This window comes from Mauremys reevesii, linkage group 13 (assembly GCF_016161935.1).
Source record: "Mauremys reevesii isolate NIE-2019 linkage group 13, ASM1616193v1, whole genome shotgun sequence".
NCBI classification, from domain to species: domain Eukaryota; kingdom Metazoa; phylum Chordata; order Testudines; family Geoemydidae; genus Mauremys; species Mauremys reevesii.
Genome location: NC_052635.1, coordinates 24056839 through 24077166, shown reverse-complemented (window position 1 = coordinate 24077166; position 20328 = coordinate 24056839). Strand labels below are relative to the sequence as shown.

The following is a 20328-nucleotide window of genomic DNA, read 5'->3' as shown; positions in this document are numbered from 1 at the left end:
CCGTACAGGGCTATCAGAACTCCAGTGCTGCATCTTACAAAAATGCTACAAACGATCAGGAGAGGGGAGGGGAGGCCAAGAAGAGAAGACACAGAAACCTTGTGATTTAAGTGGGAGGCAAACAGATCTGTTGCTAGAAGACCAAATTCTTTCACCAGGAGATTAAATGCCTCCGGGTATACATCCCATTCTAAATTATCTAATTTTTGCATGCTGAGCCAGTTGGCCATATGATTATTTTCCCCTTGGATGAGAAAGGAGTGAATTGGCTGCAGATTCTCTCCTTTTCAAGTCATCAAGAGATAAGCTTCTCTTTGACCGGCAGTAGTCCTTGTTCTGCTATATCTGTTGATGTATGAATGGCTGAGGTGTTGCCTGTTATGATGAACACAGGAGGGAGTCCAGATATGGGAGCAGAGATTTGACACCATACTGGATTGCCATGAGCTTTCACCAGTTTATACTGTGCTCATTCTTTTACCTGGACCACATTTCTTGATCTCACATGAGCACCCCATCTCTGCAGGCCTGCATCTGTGGTGGTAACTGTCCTATGGGGAAGCCCAACTTGAGTGTAGTAGTCATGAGTCCAAACAAATTCATCTTCCTGGTACTCACCTATCCCGTCCAGTCCATTCAAAAAACACCACTGCTATAAAATAAATACGGTCTACCTATCCTGCTACTCATCACCCCTTCCCCTTAATTCCATCAATTGTTTATACTTTGTTCCACTTCACGTTCAGTCTTCTCTTCTCCAGCAAGGCTCTACTATGCTACCTGTCTTCTTTAGGCACTGTTTAACATAAGAAAATTAAGATCCAGAATTCTTCACCAAGGCTCCTCTACCAGCATCGGCAATGGTGGAGGCTGACATATAGAGAGAACTTGGCTATTTTTATGTATCTGCATATGGTAGCACAGAAGCCCCAACTGATATTGCTAGGCACTGCATAAAGTGTTTCTAGTCTAAATAAAATTTTACCATCATATCCTCTAACCTGCTCTGCAACCTCCTACATTATGGGTCCTATATTTGCTAGTATAGATAACACCCATAATACCACTAATATCACAGTGCTAATGTGACTTCTGAATCTCAAATGCTATTGCCACATAATCTGATTATGTCCTACACTCTGCCTAAGCCTCTGTTCTCTTTCTCCCACTTACAACAGTTTTTTCTTCACATTGCCACCGAGATCTGGACCAGTCTCTGTTCTATTATATAAGACTAATACCTAGCTGTTATATAGCACTTTTCATAAGTAATTCTCAAAATGCTTTACAAAAGAGGTGATATTATTTATTCCCAAGCAACTCTGCTCTCCTCCAAATGTCTCCTTTCAAATTAACTTTTCATTCATTAATCTCTGTGGGCGTAGAGAGGGGAAAAAAAAAAAAGAGGTAGGTTACCCCGGCAAAACAGTATTCACCTCCTTATACTTCTTGCAGTCTAACATTGTTTTTTGTCGTCCTTTCTGCCCACTACTGCCTGATGTCATTTTTGCTGTGCTATTGGTCTGACGTAGACTAATTTCTTAGAGGAAGGGACATGCTCTTTCTATAGGTCTTTACAACACTATGAACACCTCAATATAAATTCCAGCTCATGTGGTCATGCCTTAACTTTTTACTGATTCCACTCACATTCTATTGAAATGACAGCAGCACAGAAGCTCTTTAGAGGAAGGGTTAAGTGACATTAAAATACTATCAGCTTATTTTGGCCTCTTTTCTCCCCTAAGGTAGCATGGAAGAAAACAACAGGAACAATTAAACTGCATACATTTCTACTAGTTTTAGAATAGGGTGACCAGACAGCAAGTGTGAAAAATCGGGACAGGGGGCGAGGGGTAATAGGATCCTATATAAGAAAAAGACCCAAAAAATCAGGCCTGTCCCTATAAAATCAGGACATCTGGTCACCCTATTTTAGAATGTCCAAGGAGAAAAAAAGTCGTTTGTGGCTACCACAGCAAACTGGTAGTTAGAGCTGACCAGAAAAAACACCTTTTCATCAGTATTTGTCAATTCATTGTAATCTAAAAGTTTCACAAAGACTGTTTGATTTTGACAAAATTCTGACAGGATCCAGTAGAATTTTGAAAGAAACCTGTCTGATTTCCTGCAACGTTGCCTGCCTGCTTCCTTGGCAGCCTGTCTTGTGGGGGCCCAACATCCTGGAAGCACCAACTCCCAGGTCCTCACCAGCCCAGGCTCCCAGAGACCACAGCTTTGGGGCAGCCCACCAGATGGACTGCCAGAGAATTGGGCACCCTAGAGTTTCCAGGGTCCACAGCTCTGGGACAGCCCACCAAGCAGACTGCTCAGGGCTCCATTTCCTTTCACAGACAATTTAGAGATTTGGGATTTTCATTCCAAATTGGAACTAAACCAAACTCTGAAATATCAAAAACTTCCACAAAACAGATTATTTATTCTCTTCCCAGCTCTACCAGTAGTCTTAGTTTACAATTCAAGTACAGTGAATGTAGACTGAACAGGGCCAAAGTGCAGAAAATGCTCATGTATTGATGTGTGTTGGGTGGCAGACCTGGAGAGTGAAAATACTTTGCATCTTGTATTTTAAAAAGCGAGTTGTCAAGATTAAAAAACAAAAAACAGATTCTGCTATACAACTGGCTCCTGCAGTCTTAGTGTTTTAATGTATATAAAACATGCAGGTCTTGTTCTCTTAAGAACGGCTCTTCAGTGCTGGGGTACAAACCAAATAAAGGGAAAAAATTAACTTTGCATCCTGAGTCAGGCACAGGTATGGAATATTCTCCCACTAACCAGGGTGTTCCCAGGTTCTCTAAAGGGGCCATATGATGCAATATTTCTGGAACATAAGTGCTGTCAGAAATACTAACAGCTGCATACAATTTCTGTTGATTCCAATGTTCCAAATGATGCATTCTAGGGCATTTCTAGAGAACTGGATTTCATGAAAGATAAAGAAGTTCTCTTTCGCAGGTACACAAGGAATTTCACACTTGCATTGGAGGTTGGACCTGTGCAAGTAGGAGTCACCGAAAAGCATGCTCTAAAATATAACCTGCTACAAAACTAATAATATGACACAATGAATAGCTGTGTCTTGAAATCAGAGTCCAGAATTTTGAGATGACAACCCCTACACCACCAGTAAATATGTACTGAACAAGTGAGCATGGTATAGTGTCAGCTCGATCACAGATTTTTCTTACTTTTGATAGATCATGTCAAAAAGCAGATTTATTGGCATATCAGGTGTGCTAATATGGAATATATTCCTGTGTTAACAGTGCATCCCTTCCATGCCACATAAGTTAACACACAGCATTTACATAAATGCTCCATACTATAGCAGCCGTATGACAGTACCACCTTTTTCTTTAATATGAAAAACACAGAGCACAGTTTAGAAATGAGGCTTTACATTAATTGCCTATAAAGTAATAATTACTAAATTTCATATATTGATCTATAAAGCAAAAACAGCTCCAAACCTACACTGTAAGATGTTGCTTCCACTTCGGACTATTTGTATTGTTGCATTTTTCTGTCTTCTTTGACTGTCCATCTACGGAGACTTCCACATAAGGGCTAGGTCCAAACCATTTATTTTTATTTTCTTTTAATTTTGCTGAGATAACTGTTAAAAAAAGGGGGAAAACAATGAATATTTTATTCTATTCAATAAGCTATCAGTTAAAAATGCACTTTGAAAACTAGCTGCATTCCTGTAACAAACTCATTTGTTTGTTCTCCTTAGTATAGAAAGTAGCTATGGCTGTAATAACCTAAAATGCACTGACGTAATACAGCTCAAATAAAATAAACCCCACAAGATTACTGCACAAGAATTATCTTTACCTTGAACTAGATTCACTAGTGTGATATATCACACTTCGGTACTGTGATTTCAAATCAAAGAAGAATTTGATGCAGACACTGAATTTGAAGAATTCAGCTGGTCTGAGAGCAGAAAGATCAGTGCTCCAACACTAGCTGAGTATACGAAAGTCTTCTCACACTAACACGGCTAGAAGGTTACAGCTACAGCTGACCTCCAGGAAGCTAATGCGTTTGGTGTCTCCAGCACATACTAGTTAGGGAGGGGCATGTTGCCCTCTTCAAAGAGGTTGCAATGTTCAGACCCTGCCTCATACTGCCGCTGCCTGCCTTGATTCATCCTACCCTGTCTGGATAAGATGGCACTGGTAATCGCTTAGGAGGACTATAGTAGAGATTTCACCCGTGCATTTAAAATGCACGTCCAAAGAGAGTTAGGTTTTTTTGTGATTTGAACAAACAACAAGATTTGCACTAACTTTTACCAGTCTGTTTACACATTATTAAACACTTTTTTGGCTTGTCAGTTTCCTTATAACATTGTTAGATATGCATATGTGTACAATGCCAATCTCTTTAGAAGCAATTTGACTTGAAGACCTGTATGCACTCAGGAACAGATGAATTCATGTTATCTGCAAGTTCATTACCTGAACATCTAAATTTCCTCTAGTCTATTACTATGACAATGGGACTCCACTATTTGAATGTGAAGCTCACCGACTGAAGCTCTTGTTTGCCAAAGGTCAGAGGGGTCCCTTAAAGTTTGAAACAAGGCATGTGAAATCTTCTATATAGGAAAATTTATAATCAGAATCCTTAAGTGTTTAAACTCTACAACATTTAGTAGCTGTGCAGCACCCTGGCAGCAGCAACCCATATTTACGCTTGATTATTCAAAGGAAATTAATGTCACTCCATTGCATTCAGATAAAAACCAGTTACTTACTTGTACTGTATCTGTTGTGCTGTAAGATGTGATGCTGTCAGGGACCGTGGGTCTTGAACCCTGATCCACAGGGCTCTTTGGAGCCAGCAAGTTCCAACCTGTCACCCAGGATGTGCTAACTTTTGGCAAAATAGGAGCTGAACTCAGACCTAGGACCTCAATCCTGGAAGCTGACTGGCAGAATGCTGGGAGTCCTGATTGGTCCACAGTTCCTATTTAAACCCGGAACTGGAGTCCACCTTGCTCTGGACTATGTGCCTTGTACTTCCTGCTCCTGCTCCCCTGGCTTGACTTCCTGGTATCCTGACTTGGCCTGACTGGTTATCAAACTGTGTTTCCACTCTCAAGTTTGTCTCCTGCTCCTGATCTCCTGGTATCTGACCCGGCCAGACTCCTGCTCTGAGCACTAAGTCAGACTGTCCATGTCCTGGTTGTGACAAATGCAGATGTGTATTCCATGTAGAAGTGAGCGCACCCAGCACACCAAAGCTGAAGAACTTTGTAGTACCAGTAGAGGCGTGGCTTACACCCTGTGGCCCTAGCCCCTATCCCGGCTTTGTAAGGACCGCACCACCCCAACCCTGTGTGGTCAAGATGTTTGGCTGCGTGTGTTCCCTCTGTGTGCAGTCAGTTCCTTCACACCGAATTTCAAGAGTGCAGACAGGATGGAGGATAGATTGTGAAATAACATGTCTATGTCACATCTTGAAGAACCACCATTTACAGAACAGGCATGTAACTGTATTTTTTTTTTTTTTTTTTTAACCTCTGAGTAAATTCAGCCATGTATTCCATATAGGTGACTCCAGGGCCAGCTCCAGCTTTTTTGCTGCCCCAAGTGGCAAAGCGGGGAGGGATAGGGAGGGGAGAAAGCCACGCATTCTTCGGCAGCAATTCAGTGGTGGGTCCTTCGTTCCAAGAAGGACTGAGGACCTGCCGCCAAATACCTGGACGTGCCACCCCAAGCATCTGCTTCCTGCGCTAGTGCCTGGAACCGGCCCTGGGTGACTCACAATCAGTACTCTCAGGAAGTGGGGCTTGGACTCTAGTTAAAAAAGGACTACAGGATTACTTTCCCAAAGTTTGCATCTGATCTGGATGCAGTAGTAACGGCATAATGGTTTGTAAACCTAGGTGCAAAGGACCAAGTGGCAGCCCTGCAAATGTCCAGCATAGGAACATCACTAAGGCTTGGTATACACTAGCTCTTACCTTTGCTATAACTTACGTTGCTCAGGGGTGTGAATAATCAATGCCCCTGAATAACGTAAGTCACACTGACCTAACCGCTGGCATGGACAGCGCTATATCAGCAGGAGAGCTTTTCTCGCTGACATAGCTACCACCTCTCTCAGAGGTTATTATGCTGACGGGATAGCTCTCTCCCATCAGCCTCACCAGATGCGCTACAGCAGCACAGCTCTAGCGGTTCCATTGCAGACTAGCTCTTAGAAATGGCATCGATGTTGCCTTGGCCTTTGTGGAATAAGCTCACACCCTTGAGGAGGCACAGTCTGAGCTACTTCATATGCTGTCATGATATAGGAAGTTATCCACCTGGAGGTTGTCTGTGAAGAGGCTACTTGCCCCTTCATTCGGTCTACATATGAAACAAGTAGACGAGATGAAGAACAGAAAGATTATATTCAGGTAAAAAGCTAAACATCGCCTGACATCCAATGTGTGAAGATGCTGCTCATCTGGGGCTGAATGCGTCTTAGGAAAGAACACTGGTAGATAAATAACTCGATTCAAGTGAAACTGAGAAACCACTTTAGATAAAAACTTGGGGTTCAGCTGCAGGGTTACTTTGTCTCTGGAAAACTGCATGTAAAAGAGGCTCTGCCATCAAAGCCAGCAACTCTCTTTGCACATGTTATCGCTACAAGGAAAACAGTTTTCTGACACAGAAGGGAGAAAGAAGTTGTCAGAGGTTCGTACACAGGTCCCATAAAAGCTGCTAAGGCAGTATTAAGGTCTCACAAAGGAACCAGTTCTTTAATCAACAGGTGGAGACAAGCATTTCCCGTTCAAGGCCCTCACCACCCTGCAGTTCGAACACACTGACTTCCCATGGACGGGTGGATCAAATGCCAAAAATCACTTCCAGGTGCACTGTCGATGAACTAAGCACAAGACCAGAAGACTGAAGGCGTCACAGGTAGTCCAAGATGTCCTCGATACAAGCCATCTTTGGTTGAACTCACAGAGCTAACAATCACATCAACAACCACTTCCACTTGGCCAAACAGACCACTCTAGTGCAGGGCTTCCTACTGCTAAGCAAGATTTGCCAGACCACCTCCAAACATCGTTCCTCCATCTCATCTAACCATGCAGCATCCATGCTGAGAGATGCAGGGAGCTGAGCGCTGGATGCAAAATCTGATTGATGCTGAGTCAGGAGGTTGGATTGAAAAGGAAGAGATATGGGAGACTGAACTGATAATGTAAAGAGGTCAAAGAACCAATATTGTCTCAAGTATCAGAGAGGTAGCCGTGTTAGTCTGTATCCACAAAAACAACGAAGGGTCCGGTGGCACCTTAAAGACTAACAGATTTATTTGGGCATAAGCTTTCGTGGGTAAAAAAACACTTCTTCAGATGCAAGTGGTTTTTTTACCCATGAAAGCTTATGCCCAAATAAATCTGTTAGTCTTTAAGGTGCCAGCGGACTCCCCGTTAACATTGTCTCAGCCACACTGGAGCAATGAGAATCAACTTGGCACAATCCAATTTCATCTTGAGAATGACTGTGGGATGATTGGAACTGGAGGAAGAACATACGGAGTGCTGTTTCCCAGCTCCGGTGAAAGGCATCCATCAGGGAGCCCAGACTGAGATTCCCTCAAGAGCAAAACAGATTGCATTTATTGATGTCTCTTGTGGTGAAGAGGTCAATCTTCAGGATGCTCCAAACTGTAAAGATGGACTGCAGGGCATTGGACTTCAGAGACCACTTGTGATTCAGGGACAAGTTTTCACTGAGGTGACATACCAGGTGATTTTGGAACCCAGGTAAATAACCCGCCACATGGGGTAATGTTTTCCCCAATGCAAAAATCCCAGAGCCCTATCACCTCTGACACAGCATGTTGGAGTGTGCTCCCCTATTTGTTTACATAATACATCACAGTGGTATTGTCGGTAAGTTTGTGCACCACTGAGTCCCTGATGTGACCTCAAAAGCCCCGAAAGGCACTGTAGATGGCACAGATCTCCAGGACATTGATATGCAGAGAAGCTTCCTGTTATGATCACAGGCCTTGAACTTTCAGCAACCCCATATGCGTTCCCCAACCTATTAGGGAGACATCAGTGACAACAGTCCTGGTCAGTGGGAACTGAGTTAAGGGAACACCCTGGGACACATTGCCTGAGCTGTCCACCAAAAGGATTCCAGAATTGGTGCACAAAGTCGGATCAGTCTGTCCAATAGATGATAGTTCGGATGACAGACTCACTTCAGCCACAGTTGAAGAGGATGAAGGCACAACCTGGCATATTGGACTATCTTTGTGCATGCAGCCATATGGTCTAGCAACCTCAGGCATACTTGAGGGTTGAGACTGCAGTTAGACATAGATGGCAAATCATGTGGAACTGGTCTGTCAGCAAAAACACTTTTGAACTTGTAGTGTCTAGCAGGGTACCAATGAACTTGATTTTTTGAGCTGGAACCAGCATTGACTTCCCTCTGTTTAGGACGAGACCTACATCACTCAGTAAGCGTAACATGAACTGAACATGAGAGAGGACTTCTGCTCTGGACTCAATAACCAAGCATCCAGATATGGGAAGATGAATTCCCCTCTTCCTGAGTAAGCTGTCACCACAATCATGCATTTGATAAAAACCCTGGGAGTGGAAAACAGACAAAAAAGGATGCACATTGTACTGATAGTGCCAGTCCACTACAACAAACTGGAGATACATCCTGTGGCTTGGGAAAATTGCTACGTGGAAATAAGCATCCTGAAGGTCAAAGTCAGCAAACCAGTCATCATGATCTAATGTTGGGACAATAGTTGTTAGGCTGAATCACGGTTCAGCTGTTTCTAAGCACAAAGATAGGGGAAAATGTGTTTTGTTTTTGTTAAATATCTTACAACTGTTGATTGAGCTCAACCACTGATATGCTTTGGAGCATGGACTTGGAATTTGACAGAAGGGTCACACTGTTGTCAGGGGTATGTTTTCCTTGTCCCAGTGAAAATCCACCCAAATTGGCCAAGTTGTAAGTCCAGAAAAGAGCAGTTCCCACAGTAGAGGCTTGTTTGGTAGCTAAATTATCCAAAGATTCCATATGCAGTGATCATATGTCAAACCAACATAGCTCCTACCTACTAACTGTGGGGATGAGCATGTGTGCACTTCAGAGTCACTGAGCATGTGCCATCCTAGGGCGGCAGAGGCTGAGCAGGACTTCCATGCACTTGCCCCTCCAAGCTACCAGGGGCCTAGATGGCGCTGGCCATCAGAACTAAGGGCAGATATCTCTCCTTTGCTCTCAAACCTCCCCCTGCTGGTGCCCAGAAGTGTAGAGAATGAGAAAGCTACCTGCCTGACTAACGCACATATATGAGGATCCAAAGGCAGGGGACAGGGACAGGAAAAGAGGCCAGGGGTTGGAAGTGAAGGCAGGCTTAGGGGAGAGGAGAACAAAGAGGTAAGAGGGTTTAGAGAGCACATTTCCCTCTAGAACCTGAAACTGAACTCAGGATTTTTGAGTCTCAACATTCCTTTGCCTTCTGACAAATAGCTATAAAACCCACGGACAAAGTGTGCATTTCATTCTCCTCTCGTGGCTGATCCACCAAAAGAAGATAACAGCTTTCTGTAACAGCTACAAGATAGTTTGTTCAAATGACAGAGGTCTATTCTGTTTGCTCTAAAAGATTCCAGTCCTGCTGATGACTCATTGGGGGAGGGGGAAAGAGACGCATTCAATACAGTTCCACAAGAGGCATTGTTTTTCAGGTTTTTTTAAGTTTAGGAAATTAAATACCAGAAGAACTGTCAGATGTACATTAAAGGTTGCAAAGTCAAGCATTCAAAAATGAACTAAAATAAATCAATATCAAGGACACCATAAACCAGTCACTGTCTCGGTCAGGCCTCCACCTCATTAACGCAGTAGTCAGAGTTCTTCCAACTCCCAGGTAACAAGACAGACCCAGGATCCTGATTCAATCACAAAGGCATGTGCTCTCCACCAAATTCTGAAGCATGCTAAAGGACAACAGCACTTCACTCACAGGACAAGGAGTCAAGGATCTGGTGAATCATCATCATTGTATGTTAATCTTGACCATCAATACCTGGTCCCTAGATGGCCCCTTCCTCCCTTTTGCCCCCACAGGTGATCTCAGTTTTCCAACACCCTGTGCCACATGAAGAGAGAGAGATGGAAACTCAGCAATCAATGGCAGAAAACAAAAGCTGATACAATTGGATGAAACATAAGGAATTCCTCTAACCCTATGCAGAGGTTGTACTACAGGCCAAGAGAACCTTCCTTTCAGCCTTCCTTAGCAATCCTGCCCCAAACTAAATTACTTCATCAACCCTAACTGTCTACAGTCTGTACTGGAACTGAGCACCAAATGCTGTGAAGAACTATCATCCTGTTTCACTGAAAAGACCATGCACATTCAGGAACGCTTTCAATACAACCTGGATTTACCCCACCTGCTCCCACCAAGCCTACATTCTCAGAGTTCACTCATGAAGAAGTTCTGTATACCCTAAAAGAGTCTGAACCCAAGACCTCTGAATCTGATGCATGCTCTTTATGACTTGTGAAAGAGTCATGAGCAACTGGTGTCACTCATGAGCAAAACTGCCAATACCTCATTCAGGACAGTGCTGGCATCCTACAAAAATAAGTGCTGGAACACAGGGCAGTGGGAGGACCCGGGAAGGAGCACAGGGGAGCCTGGAGAAAGGCAGGGGCAGCAGATGAGCTGGGAGAGGCCAGAGGGAAAGGAGGTGACTCCGCACAGAACCCATCCTGTCCCTGGCTCCTGCTCCCCATGGGAGGCTCCACTGTCCAGGCGGCCCCACTACCCTGCTTCTGACATAGCCTGGCTCCAGTTCTGCCCTGGGCTTCCAGCCCCCATGTTCCCACACTTGGTTACAACTGTAGCATTCCTGGCTCCCTCCATGCTGACCCACTGCCACCCAAGCCTGGCACAGACATCTGCCGGCTCTGATGATGCTCTGCAGCTGGGGAGAGAAAGGAAACACGTGGCCTAGGACCAGCAGAAATATTGGAACTAGGGCTGTCAAGTGATTAAAAAAATTAATCGCACTGTTAAACAATAGGATACCATTTATTTAAATAGTTTTGGATGTTTTCTACATTTTCAAATATACTGATTTGAATTACAACACAGAATACAAAGTGTGCAGTGATCACTTATTGTTTATTACAAATGTTTGCACTGTAAAAAAACCAAAAGAAACAGTAATTTTCAATTCACCTAAGTACAGTAGTGCAATCTCTATCATTAAAGCTGAACTTACAAATATAGAATTATGTACAAAAACTAACTGCCTTCAAAAATAAAACAATAGATCCTACAAGTCCACTCAGTCCTGCTTTTTCTTCAGCCAATTGCTCAGACAAACAAATTTGTTTACATTTGCAGGACGTAATGCTGCCCGCTTCTTGTTTACAACATCTCCTGAAAGTGAGAACAGGCGTTTGCACAGCACTGCTGTAGCCAGTGGTGCAAGACATTTGTGTCCCTTCATGCTTCAACCACCATTCCAGAGGACATGCGTCCATGCTGATGACTGTTTCTGCTCGATAACCATCCGAAGCATTGTGGACCAACGCATGTTCATTTTCATCATCTGAATCAATCAGACGCCACCAGCAGAAGGTTGATTTTCTTTTTTTGGTGGTTTGGGTTCTATAGTTTCTGCATCGGAGTGTTGCTCTTTTAAGATTTGTGAAAGAATGTTCTACACCTTGTCCCTCTCAGATTTTGGAAGGCAATTCAGATTCTTAAACCTTGGATCAAGTGATGTAGCTATCTTAGAAATCTCACATTGGTACCTTCTTTGCATTTTGTCAAATCTGCAGTGAAAGCGTTCTTAAAACGAACAAGATGTGCTGGGTCATCATCCAAGACTGCTATAATATTAAATATATGGCAGAATGTGGGTAAAACAGAGCAGGAGACGTACAATTCTTCCCCAAGGAGTTTAGTCACAAATTTAATTAACACTTTTTTTAAATGTGAATCATCAGCATGGAAGCATGTCCTCTGGAATGGTGGCCGAAGCATGAAGGGGCATATGAATGTTTAGCATATCTGGCATGCAAAAACCTTGCAATGCTGGCTACAAAAGTGCCATGTGCACGCCTGGTCTCACTTTCAGGTGACACTGTAAACAAGAAGTGGGCAGCTTTATCTCCCATAAATGTAAAAAAAACTTGTTTGTCTTAGTGATTGGCTGAACAAGAAGTAGGACTGAGTGGACTTGTAGGCGCTGAAGTTTTACATTGTTTTGTTTTTGAGTGCAGTTACATAACAAAAAAAAAATCTACATTTGTAAATTGCACTTTCACAATAAAGAGATTATACTATAGTACTTGTATGAGGTGAATTGAAACATACTATTTCTTTTGTTTGCCACTTTTACAGTGCAAATATTTGTAATAAAAAATAAAGTGAACATTGTCTACTTTGTATACTGGGTTGTAATTGAAATCAATATATTTGAAAATGTAGAAAAACCATCCAAAATATTTTATAAATTTTAATTGGTATTCGTTTAACAGTACAATTAAAACTGATTAATCACGATTAATTTTGAGTTATTGCATGAGTTAACTGCAATTAATTGACAGCCCTAATTGGAACACAATTCTAGCTCCTAAAAAGGAGCTGGAATAGTGTTCTGGGGCATTCTGGCACAACTAGAGCATTGATTCAGGGAAGAAATCTTTCCTTCCTCCTTGAGGCATGGAGGAACAATGAAGAAACCAACCTGGATACATCAGTTATAGCCAACTATTGCCCAGTGTCAAACATTCCATTCCCAATCAAACTCATTGAGAAGCTAATCAAAGGCCAACTTCAAGATCATCTAATTGAAGCCAATATCCTAGACCTAACAATCTGGATTCAGGCCTGGACAAGGAACTGTAACTGCTTTAGTGGCACCGATGGATGATCTCCTGATGTCAGTGGCTAGAGGGAAGATATTCATTCTCATTCTCCTGAACCTCTCAGCAGCATTTGACATTCTCAACCATACATTACAGGTTAATATGCTAAAATGGGTCAAATCCTTCATGGAGGGACACATCCAATGAGTAATAATGGGAAACTGCCTCTTCACTAGCAGACGCTCAGTGGCGGGAGGGATAGCTCAGTGGTTTGAGCACTGGCCTGCTAAACCCAGGGTTGTGAGTTCAATCCTTAAGGGGGCCACTTCCGGGATCTGAGGCAAAAATCAGTACTTGGTCCTGCTAGTGAAGGCAGGGGGCTGGACTCGATGACCTTTCAAGGTCCCTTCCAGTTCTAGGAGATTGGTATATCTCCAATTATTATTATTATTATTATTATAATAGAGTCCTACACAAGGATCAATTCTCTCTCTGGTCCTATTCAACAGCTACAGGCAGCCAGCAATATGCAATGACACACAGCTCTACCTATCTTGAACCATATACGACCATACTGTCCCCAAGATGGCCCAATTCTTGGACAAGATCAGCTTGTTGATGAAGAACAGCTGATTAACACTGAACCCAGCAACTGGAGAAGTGGTACTGGGTGTCAAGAGGAAAGCATTTTGAAGAGTTTGCAGCTACAGTGCAGCTGGTTAAAAGTACACTCCCACAATTGGTCAATTCAATCCACCCGTTAGGAATGCTCTTGGATTCCTCCCTGATGCAAAGCTTTCACATAGCAGCATTCATGAGTAATGCTTTCTATCATATCTGGTTGGCGAGGGGCACCCCATCCTGGCAAATGATGGTTTGACCTCAGCCTGCTCTCAGACCATTGTCACTTCTTGGCTGGACTACAGCAATACAATAAGGCTGAGCCCAATCTTTAGCACTTAGGAAACTCCTAATACAGAACACTGCAACACATTTCAGCAACACAAGCTAGCATAATCCTAGCAAACCTGTCCTCTACTCTCTACACTAGTTTCCCTCAGGATATCAAATCAAGTTCAAGGTCTGAGTCCTTATCTTCTCTCAATGGCCCAGGGTATCTAAAAGATCACGGAAGTCCCCCAGCTGAAGACAGCTGTCAACAATTTCACTCCTCCAGCACAAGACGACATTCTACAGTGAGGGTAAGGCTTGTCTGTTCAGAAGACAGAGCTTTCTGGGGCTGGTTCAAGAATGTGGAGTGAAGTAACTTCCCCACAGGAGTTGTAACAAACCTCACCACATTCTGCTCTAAGAGCCAGGTGCATTTCTTTGACCTTGCCTTCTCTAACAGATATCTAGTTACACATTGCTATATGTTTACTATAAAAAAAAATCCATAAGAAAGCACTCCACTGCACACACTTCTCCCTCCCACTTAATTCAGCTCTTAATTGGATTGTATGCATATAGTCTTTAATGACATGATCACATGCTATTTTTTCCACAGTTTTATTTACTACATATCATTCAAACATTGCACTGAATACAGAATTATGGCTTTCATCATGGGTTTTCATGGCACTCACCACAGTAACATCTTAGTATTTCACAAGAATTAATAAACCTATCTTTACAACACTACCGTGTGATAGAGAATGATGGTATTATCCTCAACTGACAGATAATAGCTGTGTCTCAGTTCCTTAAAGTTAAAATTGTCAAATGGGTCCATGAATTTTGTGTGACCGATTGTAGATGCCTGGCACCTGATTTTTCAGAGTAATGAGCATATTATAGCACTTTAAGTTCAGAACACAGTGCCCACTGACCTCAGCCACTTTTGTGAGTGCTGAAGAACATAAAAATGGCCCTACTGGGTCAGACCAAAGGTCCATCTAGCCCAATATCCTCTCTTCCAACAGTGGCCAATACCAGGTGCCCCAGAGGGAATGAACAGAACAGGTAATCATCAAGTGATCCATTCCGTCGCTCATTTCCAGCTTCTCACAAACAGAGGCTAGGGACACCATTCCGACTCACCCTGGCTAATAGCCCTTGAGGGACCTATCCTCCATTAATTTATCTAGTTCTTTTTTGAACCCTGTTATGGTCTTGGCCTTCACAACATCTTCTGGCAAGGAGTTCCACAAGTTGACTGTGCGTTGTTTGAAGAAATACTTCCTTTTATTTTTTTTAAACCTGCTGCCTATTAATTTCATTTGGTGACCCCTAGTTCTTGTGTTATGAGAAGTAGTAAACACTTCCTTATCTACTTCTCTATACCAGTCATGATTTTATAGACCTCAATCATATCTCCCCTTAGCTGTCTCTTTTCCAAGCTGAAAAGTCCCAGTCTTATTACTCTCTCCTCATACGGAAGGCACTCCATACCCCAATAGTTTTTGTTGCCCTTTTCTGAACCTTTTCCAATTCCAATATATCTTTTTTGAGATGGGACGACCACATCTGGTAAACCAAATACTTTTGTAAACCAAGTTGGGTATCCAGACAATGAGGAACACAGTGGCCATCTACAAAAAAATTGGTTTACATGACTTGCCAGTACCAAATAGGGGGCTTTGCAGAAGAGGAAAGGATAAATTACAGTTCTTCCGGTTGGTGTTCAACTGCCTTAACCACGAAACCATCCTTTCCTCTTCCTGCAGTCCCCTGACTCATTCACAACACATCTTCCAACTTCTGCAACAAATGAAGCAAGGGTCTTACATACAACAATCTCAGGAAGCAGTGTGATCTGAGAATGAGCAGGTGTCCTTGTGCACACAAAAAAAAAATTAAAAAAAAAATAGCATGCAATTTTAAGTCTATCATAATGCATATTCAGAAGGGGTCTGAATTAAGGTTGCACTGGGAAAACTTATTACTGGCATTTCCTAACTTTTGAGTATTTGACTTCAAAACCTTAATGTTCTGATAAACTAGGATATTTTACATCCAAATAAGTTGTCTCACCCCTCACTATAGTTTTCATCCCCCCCTTTTTTTTTTTTAAATTACTCTGCTCCCCTTTCTGGGTGGTGAGTGGATGCTCTTTTTTTTGACCGTAACACTTTACTCCCTTCCAAAAACCATATACCATGGTCTTACAGTGCTCTCCTTAACCAGATGGAAGAGGGAATGTAGCACTCTCTGAAGTTTGTCGTCATTGCTTTTTCAAGTCAGCTTGCAGAGGACGAAGTACTCCTCCCAATTCCTGCTGGCCCACTCGGTAAGGGGCCAAAATTGGTCCCAATCTAACATGCACTGCCGTTAGCTCCTGCTGTCCCTTCTTTTGTCATTCTCCTTGCTATTTCTGTGTGCCTTTTTCACATTTTTTCAATCTATTCCTTCCATCCTCCCCAAACTCAAGTCTGTGTAGCTTTTGCACATAATCCCAGATCAAGCAGTTGGACTGTATCTCTCTGGGAAAAGGTGGGTGGTGATGGAGAGGAATACTCCTCCATAGGTTACATAGGTGCAGCTGCTGCTCCATGGATACTCCTCCAGTTTCATGGCTGGAGTAACCTCCAGGCTGTAGCGTCTCTATGGGAGGATTGCCAGTGAATGTGTGTAGTGGCAGATCCAGAGTCTCTGTTCCAAATCCTCACTGAACATGTTGTACAATGAGCCTCGCAGGTACACATGGAGGTACACACCCAAAGAAAAGGGCTCTATATATCACTCTACTCTGCAGAGAATCCACACCAATTCCACCAGCAAGGTCTTCTGCATCCATGAGTATGGTGCAGAATTTGCCTTATGACATTTCAGTAATATTGTCAGATGCGCTAGAGCAATGAAGCTGAATTGGCAAGTTATCGATTGCAGCACTGTGGGGGAGGCATTGTGTATGAGAGCAACACACACAAATCCACTGCTGTGTGCTCTCTTTATGAGTACTTAAACAGAGTATTATTCCCAAATTTAAATGTGAAACCTTGTATTTAAATATTCCCCTATAGTACTTGCAGCCCTATAGCTATAACATAGTACTGCATGAGAACAAACAATTGAACATGACTAGAAGAGAGCAGTATAAATTTGCCTAACTTGAAATGTACAGAGTATATTATAAAAGGCAATAAAAATATTAAGATTTAATCATTTTTCAATTTTTAAAGTGTTATCAGTAAGGAAAATAATTTTATGCATACAATTAATAACCCGACAATTTCCCTTTAAATAAGTGTATGGAGGAATATGAGAAAAATAAAGAAATTTCTCCCATCTGGTTTTTATCAACTAGATGTATCTTTTCCTTCCTAAAATCTAACAAAAGATGTAATTTCCTGACAGAAAATGGCATTTCTGTCAGGAAGTTACAGCAACACTTGGTTTCACTGCAGCACAAAGTTGAATGTCTTGTCCTCTTCACATCCAAAACTTCCTGAAACACAACATACTGCCAGTAGCATCTTATTATTTAACTATGTACACAACTTTTTTGTTTGTTACTTCCTCCGCCCCCCCTTCCAGGAATCAGGAGAAAACATTTAATCTTTTAAAAGACTTACCAGTAATCTGAAGCTGTGATTTCATGGCAAATCCACTGACAGTTCCTGATCTTGGCCCACTGCCAGCCATAATATGAGCTGGGCCTTGAATCTGAATGAGGAAGCAAAGCAGACATTAAAAACTCAATAGTAAAGTCGAAAATCAAATTCTCTATTTTTTGGCATGCATATAAAATATATTGAGGATAAACACAATACATTTGTTTTCCTTGCAACTACGTTTCCATTTTGCCTGCGTATAAGATTAACTCTATTTATTAGCTAGTCACATAGTACCCAGGGCTAGACCATCACACCTGGCTGTCGTCATTCCTGTTTCGTGTGGTCATCCCTCTCTACTTCCCCACTCCCAAAGAGAAGGTTCTCCTAATCCTCAGAAGGGTTGCCACCCATCTAATGTATGGAAATCTCCACCCTCTTGATAGGTACTTTGAAATCCTGAACAGTCAAGTTCAGTGGAAAACACTTTGAGAGTATTAAGAGGCAGAGCAAGTAGAGTGGCTGCTCCTCCCCGTCCTCTGCACTCCCAAAATAAGATTATTCTTGCTATTTTTCTTGTAAAATTAATGTAACTTCCACTGAATTTTTATTTGTAAGACAAATATTTTAATTTGTTTGTACTAAATCGGGTCCAGTCTACAGCTGTTGCTCCTGGCTCTACAAAGCACTATTCAAAGAGCAAACAAAGCAGTCTCCTCTCATGCTGTGGAGATGCCCTCCATTTAGATCACAACTCCAGCACAGTTTTCCCTTGCTTTTTCAACCTTTGGGCTCTCTGTCTACGCCGAGTGCACACTGGAGTGGAGAGAGATTCTCCTTACACCACTGATTTAAAGACAAAGTACCTATCCTGAAAAAAACAATGCATCAGATCAGTGGCTCTGATATGCCAACAGATCTAAGGGATAAATGTGTGGTGTTTATTTAATAAAAAGTGGAAGATGTGAAGGAAATGTCCAGTTATGCTAGTCTCCCAGAGATTTTAAAGAGCACCATTCAATCTGAAGTGATAAGGAGGTATCTGTCCCTCCTCAAGTGACTAGGCCATACACATAATGTTAATGAGTCTACCACAGCTTCCAGCAAAGGGATGTAAACCTTTAGGAATGGATGCTTATGCACTTAGTGCAAAAGGTTCCAGGTTTGTTCACATTTAGTGGACCGTCCAAGCGGGGTCAACTACACATGAGCATGTCTATTCAATAAAGATTTTAGATTATGTATTGTGCGGTGTAGAATATGGATAAGGAGACTAAATATATAAAAATGATATGAACTTCCTTGCTTGAAAGTTACAGTTTGAAGTGAATTTTCAAATACTTAATTAATGTGAAATTGATGTTTCCACGTTTGTTTGAAAAAAAGGAAAAATGGGTAATTCGCATCATAAATGTAACAGTTAGATGGTGTTCACTACTGGAAAGTATGGCAAAGCAGAAATATTAATGTACCATTGACTGTTACAATATCAGAGAGACAAGGTGGGTGAGGTAATATCTTTTACTGGACCAATTTCTGTTGGTCCACATTTTCTCTCTAATATCCTGGCACCGACATGGCTACAACAACGCTGTATGTCACAGTACTATATGCTGCTATTACTGCAATTAATCTGTTTTACTAGTTATGAATCAAACCTTTCTAATAATCTTGTACAGTGTGAGAGTTCTTTTAATGTAAGTATTTAAAAAGAAGTCTGATTAAAATGGATAAGACATTTAATAGACATTTATAGAGCAGCTCCATTCATAGCTGAACAACGATTAAGTCTAGCAAAATTAAAAACCTAGGTATCATGTATACTTTAAGAAAGTAGCAGACCAAAATGTCTAAACCAAAGCAGACACACCAGACAGCTTGGAGGTGTTTGCACTTAGAGTGAAGCTGCTATTTTCCATGCACATAATGCATCTCTACTAAATGTGATAATTACCTGATGTTTGAATTCACAGACAGTAAGTACATAAAGCATAAAAACGTAATCCTAAAATCTCTCTCATCGCAATTTTTAATTTAGAGGCTTGGAAAATACTAAATATTAAAAGGACTCAAAATATGTTACCTCATTTTCACCTACAATACGGTGCATGGTAGAAAGCAGTATTGAGTAGTCCTATTTAATTAAATGGGATTATTCACATGTATAAGTATTTTCAGTAGCAAGACCTAAAACTTTTACAGGCAACATGTTTACTGATGAGTTTCAGGTGGCTATAATTCCATTAATTATTATTATTAAAAATGACAGATCAGAGTCTGTTGTATATTGGGTAGTTCTCCAAACTTCAGTGAAATCTCAGTTTTCGGTGGCTCTGTCAATCAAATCTGAAACCTGGGATACTTTTGTTGGATGTTTTCTAAATTTCATACAATCCATTGGTCTGTCGTTGCATGTGGGTGACATACCACAAATCAAGTATCATTACTCAATTAGAAAACAAATTATAATAATCAACCTAATGAAATGCTCAAAAATCCAAAATTGTTAATGAACAGCCTCTGAAGAAAGAAGAGGGGGGGAAAAAAAGCCAAAAACTCACAAGTCATACATATCCCAGCTGGCTGCAATAGTTAGACTTTTTTTAAGCACATAACACCTCTGGTGCAAATTAAATATATTCATTAAAAATAAATATTCCCACCCATTTTGTTCTAAACAACAAGTTAGCTGTATAATTTAAGTCTATGAATCACTGCCCTGACCTAAAGGAAACAAATCCAACATAGTAACATTTTAAAAATTAGATTTGAGACAGGTAGGTTAATTATGCCTTGTAATATTTTCATTTCTACTGTAACCGTGTTTTCAGGGATGAACGGGTAACAACAACTTTTGCAAAAGTTTCAATTGCTTGCCAAAACTAGATGATAAATTTCAGCCTGTTCTTACAAACAGGTGC

General features: G+C 41.6%; 1 protein-coding gene across 1 annotated transcript in view; it reads right to left on the bottom strand.

Annotated features, from left to right (window-relative positions):
* The window catches only part of ITCH (itchy E3 ubiquitin protein ligase), a 111987-nt gene that overhangs the window by 62605 nt on the left and 29054 nt on the right, over positions 1 to 20328 (bottom strand). Inside the window, exons 2-3 of the mRNA XM_039498432.1 lie at positions 17429 to 17519; positions 3499 to 3640 (exon numbers count right to left, since the gene is read on the bottom strand). Coding sequence (XP_039354366.1) covers positions 3499 to 3640; positions 17429 to 17498 — 212 coding nt within the window. The 5' untranslated portion in view covers positions 17499 to 17519. The remainder of the gene's footprint in view (positions 1 to 3498; positions 3641 to 17428; positions 17520 to 20328) is intronic.